Source organism: Pleurodeles waltl, chromosome 5 (assembly GCF_031143425.1).
Source record: "Pleurodeles waltl isolate 20211129_DDA chromosome 5, aPleWal1.hap1.20221129, whole genome shotgun sequence".
Taxonomy (NCBI): domain Eukaryota; kingdom Metazoa; phylum Chordata; class Amphibia; order Caudata; family Salamandridae; genus Pleurodeles; species Pleurodeles waltl.
The window spans coordinates 882819231-882827451 of record NC_090444.1 but is presented as its reverse complement, the minus strand read 5'-3'; the positions used below and the strand labels follow the sequence as shown (position 1 = coordinate 882827451).

Here is an 8221-nt window from a genome sequence, read left to right as displayed (position 1 = left end):
GCAAAGGATTCTGGGTAACAGAACGTGGTCAGAGCCCGTAAGCCACCCCATTCCCCTAGGTCTCTAGTTTTAAAAAATGCACAGGTTTGGTAGGTTTCCCTAGGTGCCGGCTGAGCTAGAGGCCAAAATCTACAGGTAGGCACTTTGCAAAAAACACCTCTGTTTTCTGTCAAAAATTGTGATGTGTCCACTTTGTGTTTTGGGGCATTTCCTGTCGGGGACGCTAGGCCTACCCACACAAGTGAGGTATAATTTTTATCAGGGGATTTGGGGGAACGCTGAGTGGAAGGAAATTTGTGGCTCCTCTCAGATTCCAGAATTTTCTGTCACTGAAATGTAAGGAAAATGTGTTTTTTTAGCCTAATTTTGAGGTTTGCAAAGGATTCTGTGTAACAGAAACTGGTCAGAGCCCCACAAGTCACCCCATCTTGGATTCCCCTAGGTCTCTAGTTTTAAAAAATGCACAGGTTTGGTAGGTTTCCCTAGGTGCCGGCTGAGCTAGAGGCCAAAATCTACAGGTAGGCACTTTGCAAAAAACACCATTGTTTTCTGTCAAAAAATGTGATGTGTCCATGTTGTGTTTTGGGGCATTTCCTGTCACGGGGGCTAGGCCTACCCACACAAGTGAGGTATCATTTTTATCAGGAGACTTGGGGGATCGCTGGGTGGAAGGAAATTTGTGGCTTCTCTCAGATTCCAGAACTGTCTGTCAACGAAATGTAAGGAAAATTTGTTTTTTTAGCCAGATTTTGAGGTTTGCAAAGGATTCTGTGTAACAGAACCTGGTCAGAGCCCCACAAGTCACCCCATCTTGGATTCCCCTAGGTCTCTAGTTTTAAAATATGCACAGGTTTGGTAGGTTTCCCTATGTGCCGGCTGTGCTAGAGGCAAAAATCTACAGGTAGGCACTTTGCAAAAAACACCTGTTTTCTTTAAAAAAATGTGATGTGTCCACGTTGTGTTTTGGGGCATTTCCTGTCACGGGCGCTAGGCCTACCCACACAAGTGAGGTATCATTTTTATCGGGAGACTTGGGGGATCGCTGGGTGGAAGGAAATTTGTAGCTTCTCTCAGATTCCAGAACTGTCACCGAAATGTGAGGAAAACATGTTTTTTAGCCTAATTTTGAGGTTTGCAAAGGATTCTGTGTAACAGGACCTGGTCAGAGCCCCACAAGCCACCCCATCTTGGATTCCCCTAGGTCTCTAGTTTTAAAATATGCACAGGTTTGGTAGGTTTCCCTAGGTGCCGGCTGAGCTAGAGGCAAAAATCTACAGGTAGGCACTTTGCAAAAAACATCTGTTTTCTTTCAAAAAATTTGATGTGTCCACATTGTGTTTTGGGGCATTTCCTGTCACGGGCGCTAGGCCTACCCACACAAGTGAGGTATCATTTTTATCGGGAGACTTGGGGGAACGCTGGGTGGAAGGAAATTTGTGGCTCTTCTCAGATTCCAGAACTTTCTGTCACCGAAATGTGAGGAAAACATGTTTTTTTAGCCAGATTTTGAGGTTTGCAAAGGATTCTGGGTAACAGAACCTGGTCAGAGCCCCACAAGTCACCCCATCTTGGATTCCCCTAGGTCTCTAGTTTTCAAAAATGCACAGGTTTGGTAGGTTTCCCTAGGTGCCGGCTGAGCTAGAGGCCAAAATCTACAGGTACGCACTTTGCAAAAAACATCTGTTTTCTGTCAAAAAATTTGATGTGTCCACGTTGTGTTTTGGGGCATTTCCTGTCGCGGGCGCGAGGCCTACCCACACAAGTGAGGTATCATTTTTATCGGGAGACTTGGGGGAACATAGAATAACGAAACAAGTGTTCTTGCCCCTTGTCTTTCTCTACATTTTTTTCTTCCAAATATAAGAGAGTGTGAAAAAAGACATCTATTTGAGAAATGCCCTGTAATTCACATGCTAGTATGGTCACCCTGGAATTCAGAGATGTGCAAATAACCACTGCTCCTCAACACCTTATCTTGTGCCCATTTTGGAAATACAAAGGTTTTCTTGATAGCTATTTTTCACTCTTTATATTTCAGCAAATGAATTGCTGTATACCTGGTATAGAATGAAAATGCACTGCAGGGTGCAGCTCATTTATTGGCTCTGGGTACCTAGGGTTCTTGATGAACCTACAAGCCCTATATATCCCTGCAACCAGAAGAGTCCAGCAGACGTAACGGTATATTGCTTTCAAAAATCTGACATTGCAGGAAAAAGTTACAGAGTAAAACTTAGAGAAAAATTGATGTTTTTTTCACCTCAATTTCAATATTTTTCTTTTTCAGTTGTTATTTTCTGTAGGAAACCATTGTAGGATCTACACAAATTACCCCTTGCTGAATTCAGAATTTTGTCTACTTTTCAGAAATGTTTAGGCTTCTGGGATCCAGCATTGGTTTCACGCCCATTTCTGTCACTGACTGGAAGGAGGCTGAAAGCACAAAAAATCTTTAAAATGGGGTATGTCCCAGTAAAATGCCAAATTTGAGTTGAAAAATTGGGTTTTCTGATTCAAGTCTGTCAGTTCCTGAAAGCTGGGAAGCTGGTTATTTTAGCACCGCAAACCCTTTGTTGATGTCATTTTCAGGGGGAAAAACACAAGCCTTCTTCTGCAGCCACTTTTTCCCATTTAGTTTAAAAAAAAAAAAACTTGTCTCTGTATTTTGGCTAATTTCTTGGCCTCCTTCAGGGGAACCCACAAAGTCTGGGTACCTCTAGAATCCCTAGGATGTCAGAAAAAAAGGAGCAAATTTGGCCTGGCTAGCTTATGTGGAGAAAAAGTTATGAGGGCCTAAGCGCGAACTGTCCCAAATAGCCAAAAAAAGGCCTGGCAGCGAAGGGGTTAAACGCTTTTGCTTGTGAGCTGGCCCTTGGTGCGAAAGCAATCTTGCCGTGGGCGTGGCCCCAAGTCGCTCTCTTAAATACAGGCCCTGAAATTCCTGCCTGAAGAGTTATTAAGGCACTATTGTACTCGTGCAGGGGAGAATATAGCATAACAGCCACAGTTTCCTACTATGGAACTAAGAATCGGGATCTAGTTACGTTCGGCGCCCACGCCATACCCTGTTGTTATGGGCAAAAAAGCCCGCGCTACACAAGAAATGTAGGATAATTTCAATCCGAATATTGACGTAGGACAATTTTTACCCCCTCTTCTCCGTTGGTTATTCGTTTACCCGTCATTATAGCTGAGGAAGAACATCTTGCAAAACCTGCGGACACCCTACTAGCAGGCGGTGATACCCGTTCGCTCACCGTGCGAAGGACCTGGTCAGGGCTCAGACATAACTTTATTGCGCATGCGTGCTGTCAGTAAGCATGGCTAACCCTTCGGTGGAGCTGGGGTTTGCAGAGCCGGTAGAGGAAGCCTGGCGGCTTCTCAGTCCGCAGTTCCCCAGCAAGGTTGGCGGGAGACCTGCGTGGCTGGGCGAGGTAGGGCTGCCGGGCTCTGAGGCATTGGCTTGTGGAAGCTGTGGACGTCCCTGTTGTTTCCTGCTGCAGTTGTACGCACCCAGCCAGGAACCGCGCGGCTTCCACCGAAGCCTCTTCGTATTCTGCTGTCGCGATCCAGTATGCCACCTACCGGGGAAGTCGCCGCCCTTCCATGGTGAGGAGTCAGGGGAAGGACGTACATTCTTCAGAGGCTGGGCATGGTCGTTAAACGTTAGTACGGGAAGGTTCCTCCTACCGGGGGAGGCACGCCAGCTGTCCGGGATCCATGGCGGATCGTAGGCAGCCGCTCGGGGACTGGCCATTCGCACGGCCGTAACTACACTCAACAGTAGCTGGGAAAATAGGTTATTTCTTCTTGAGGCTCTGCAATTTTCGGCAGTAGAAGGGCCCAAAAAACAGAAACGAGCTGTTGTTTAACTTGATGATTTCCGTTGGCATTTGGGGTGTTTGTGGTAAGGGTGGGTAGAGCTCGCTGAGTATCACTCTGTGGAGTTACATGAAAACTAAGATGCAGAAGAGTTCCATAAACGGTGGAAATCGGCATGTTACGATTCTTTCGCTGATTTTTAGCACCAGGAGCTCCTTCCATGCTGAAAAACCTTTGAGAATGGCACACACGACGCTCTAGAGGGCGCTGCTGCTCCAGTTTTACTCAAGTGGAAGTTTTCTCAGTGCCAAAGGTTGCGATTGGTCATAGTGAGAAAATCTGGCTGGGTGGCCCCCCTGGTGTCTGAAAATCATGGTAGAGGACACCAATTTTCACTTACAGTTGATGAGCTGCACACAAGAAAAAACTGCCACGCAGCAGTTGCTGCAATTTGGCAGGAACTCTGCATTACACAAGCATAATGCGGAATAGTCAGAATTCTTCAAGCTCTGCTGGCGCAGTGGAATTTATCGCCCACTCCTAGTGGTAATGCATAGAAATTCCCATAATGCTTTATTCTAATTTTCGATGTGTGACTCTTAACAGGGCTATATGGAAGAGACCCTACAATGGAATCTTGAAACACTGATATGTTTTAAATAGGGTTGCCAAATGTCTCCATGCGGCACATGGATTTGAACAAATAGAGGAAATACTCTGAAAATTTGCATCTTTTACAAGTCCTCTATCCCTACTCATGGTTTTACCACCTCATTTAGAGGATAGGAAAACACTTAGGCCCTCATTACGGCTTCAGCCGTTTTTTTCAACACTGTGAAGCCGCTGCAGCCAGCATACCGCCAGTGCTGGCGGTATGCTGGCCACCCTATTAGGAGTTTTCCGCTGGGCCAGCGGGCAAAAACAGCGTTTCCACCCACTAGCCCAGTGGAAAACTCCCCACAACATTGACGCCGGCTTGTAATCGAGCCGGCGGCAATGATGTGGTGTGTCGGTGCAACAGCACCCGTCGAGCATTTTCGGGCAGTGAATGTCCATGGGAGCCCTTCCGCCCCCTTCCGCCAGCCATTGCATGGCGGTGAGACCGCCATGCAAAGGCTGGCGGAGAGAGGCCTTGTAATCTGCCCTGGTGGATTGTGAAAGTTGGGCCGTCGACAGACGGCAACCTGGTGGTGCTGGCAGTCGGGCCGTGGCCCATCTACCACCGTCATAATAGGGCGGTTGGACCGCCCTGTCTGCGACGTTCCGACCACTATCGTGAGTGTGACAGTCTTGAGACCGCCACACTCCTAATGAGGGCCTACGTTTCTGACAGTTAGGCTCACGTACTTCTGGTATGCTATTTAGCAACTCGTGTTGTACATTTAGAATCTAGTTCTAATAAAACTAAGCATATCAGTTGCCAAGCACTCAAGCCGTCTCAGATAAGTTTAAAAAGCTGTATATGAATGATACTGCCTTGCAATAGAAGTCAGCACTATTTAATTTATGCATTGCATAAGATAGCTAAGCTTTCAAGGAAAGGTCTCCTTTTCCTTATTCGTCTCCTTTTCCTTCAGTTGCTCTTTTAGAGGTGGACTGCCCACATGTAAAATAGAAACTTTACTGTCTCATGTCAGCAATGAGTAGCTCACAAAGGCCTGATATTTCTTCAGTATTCTGATAGCCATAACCTTGCGTTTATAATCGGAAAATGTCTAGCACTAGAATGCAAATAGAAAACTGAATACCATGTGTAGGAAAGTAGCCTCTTTCTAGTCTTGTTACCTCCACTTTTGGCCTGTTTGTGAGTATGTCAGGGTGTTTTCACTGTCTCACTGGGATCCTGCTAGCCAGGGCCCAATGCTCATAGTGAAAACCCTATGTTGTCAGTGTGTTGGTTATGTGTCACTGGGATCCTGCTAGCCAGGACCCCAGTGCTCATAAGTTTGTGGCCTATATGTGTTCACTGTGTGGTGCTTAACTGTATCATTGATGCTCTGCTAACCACAACCTCAGTGTTTATGCTCTCTCTGCTTTAAAAAATTGTCACTGCACGCTAGTGACTAATTTGACCAATTTTCATTGGCACACTGATACACCCATATAATTCCCTTGTATAGGGTACTTAGGTACCCAGGGTATTGGGGTTCCAGGAGATCCCTATTGGCTGCAACATTTCTTTTGCCACCCATAGGGAGCTCAGGCAATTCTTACACAGGCCTGCCACTGCAGCCTGAGTGAAAAAACGTCCACGTTATTTTACAGCCATTTTTCACTGCACATAAGTAACTTATAAGTCACCTATATGTCTAACCCTCACTTGGTGAAGGTTGGGTGTCAAGTTACTTAGTGTGTGGGCACCCTGGCACTAGCCAAGGTGCCCCCACATCATTCGGGGCAAATTTCCCGGACTTTGTGAGTGCGGGGATACCATTACACACGTGCACTATACATAGGTCACTACCTATGTATAGTGTCACAATGGTAACTCCGAACATGGCCATGTAACAAGTCTGAGATCATGGAATTGTCCCCCCAATACCATTCTGGTATTGGGGGGGACAATTCCATGATCCCCCGGGTCTCTAGCACAGAACCTGTGTACTGCCAAACTGCCTTTCTGGGGTTTCCACTGCAGCAGCTGCTGCCAACCCCTCAAACAGGATTCTGCCCTCCTGGAGTCTGGGCAGCCCCAGCCCAGGAAGGAAGAACAAAGGATTTCCTCTGAGAGAGGGTGTTACACCCTCTCCCTTTGGAAATAGGTGTGATTGGCTGGGAGGAATAACCTCCCCCAGCCTCTGGAAATGCTTTGATGGGCACAGATGGTGCCCATCTGTGCATAAGCCAGTCTACACCGGTTCAGAGATCCCCCAGCCTTGCTCTGGTGCGAAACTGGACAAAGGAAAGGGGAGTGACTACTCCCCGGACCAGTACCTCCCAGGGGAGGTGCCCAGAGCTCCTCCAGTGTGTCCCAGACCCCTGCCATCTTGGAATCAGATGTGTTGGGGGCACCCTGGACCGCTCTGAGTGGCCAGCGCCAGCAGGTGACCTCAGAGACCCCCTCTGATAGGCTCTTACCTCTCTTGGTAGCCAATCCTCCTTTCTTGGTAGCCAAACCTCCTTTTCTGGCTATTTAGGGTCTCTCCTCTGGGGTATTCTTCAGATAACGAATGCAAGAGCTCACCAGAGTTCCTCTGCACTTCCCTTTTCGACTTCTGCCAAGGATCGACCGCTGACTGCTCCAGGACGCCTGCAAAACTGCAACAATGTAGCAAGACGACTACCAGCAACATTGTAGCGCCTAATCCTGCCGGCTTTCTCAACTGCTTCCTGGTGGTGCATTCTCTGAGGGCTGTCTGCCTTCACCCTGCACTGGAAATCATGAAGAAATCTCCTGTGGGTTGACGGAGTCTTCCCCCTGCTAATGCAGGCACCAAACTTCTGCATCACCAGTCCTCTCGGTCCCCTCTCATCTCGACGAGCGTGGTCCCTGGAACACAGGAGCTATATCCAAGTGACCCCCACAGTCCAGTGATCCTTCAGTCCAAGTTTGGTGGAGGTAAGTCCTTGCCTCCTCATGCTAGACTGCAAACCTGTGTACTGCGTGATTTGCAGCTGCTCCGGCTTCTGTGCACAACCTTAGCCTGGGTCCTCAGCACTCCGTCCTGCAGTGCTCAACCCTCTGAGTTGGACTCTGACGTCGAGGGACCCTCCTTTGTGACTCTGCGTGGACTGCGGCTCACAAATCTTCTAAGTGCCTGCTCCAGTACTTCTACGGGTGCTGCCTGCTTCTGTGGGGGCTCTCTGAGTTGTTGAGCGCCCCCTCTGTTTCCTCCTCCAAGGGGTGACCTCCTGGTCCTTCCTGGTCCCCAGCAGCACCCAAAAACCTCTACCTTGACCCTTGCAGGTAGCAAGGCTTGTTTGCAGTATTTCTTCGTGGAAACACTTCTGCAACATCCAGCACGCCGTGGGACATCTTCCATCCAAAGGAGAAGTTCCTAGCCCTTTTCGTTGTTGCAGAATCCTTGGCTTCTTCCCCCTCAGAGGCAGCCTTCTTGCACCTTCATCCGGGGTTTCCTGGGCTCCTGCCCCCCCGGACACTATCGCAACTCTTGGACTTGGTCCCCTTGCCTTGCAGGTCCTCAGGTCCAGGAATCCGTCTTCAGTGCTTTGCTGGTGTTTGTGGTTCTTGCAGAATCCCCCTATCACAACTATTGTGTCTTTCTGGGGTAGTAGGGGTACTTTACTCCTACTTTTCAGGGTCTAGGGGTGGGGTATCTTGGACACCCTGACTGTTTTCTTACAGTCCCAGCGACCCTCTACAAGCTCCCACAGGTCTGGGGTCCATTCGTGATTCGCATTCCACTTTTGGCGTATATGGTTTGTGTTGCCCCTAGAC

At 48.2% G+C, this 8221-nt stretch overlaps 1 protein-coding gene across 2 annotated transcripts in view; it reads left to right on the top strand.

Annotated features, from left to right (window-relative positions):
- The first annotated feature begins 3288 nt into the window (after positions 1-3288).
- Positions 3289-8221, top strand: part of PDCD2 (programmed cell death 2) — a 242329-nt gene continuing 237396 nt past the window's right edge. Inside the window, exon 1 of one of the 2 annotated variants that reach the window (XM_069234984.1) lies at positions 3289-3609. In XM_069234984.1, coding sequence (XP_069091085.1) covers positions 3321-3609 — 289 coding nt within the window. In that variant the 5' untranslated portion in view covers positions 3289-3320. The remainder of the gene's footprint in view (positions 3610-8221) is intronic. The other variant, XM_069234983.1, reaches the window with a different exon arrangement.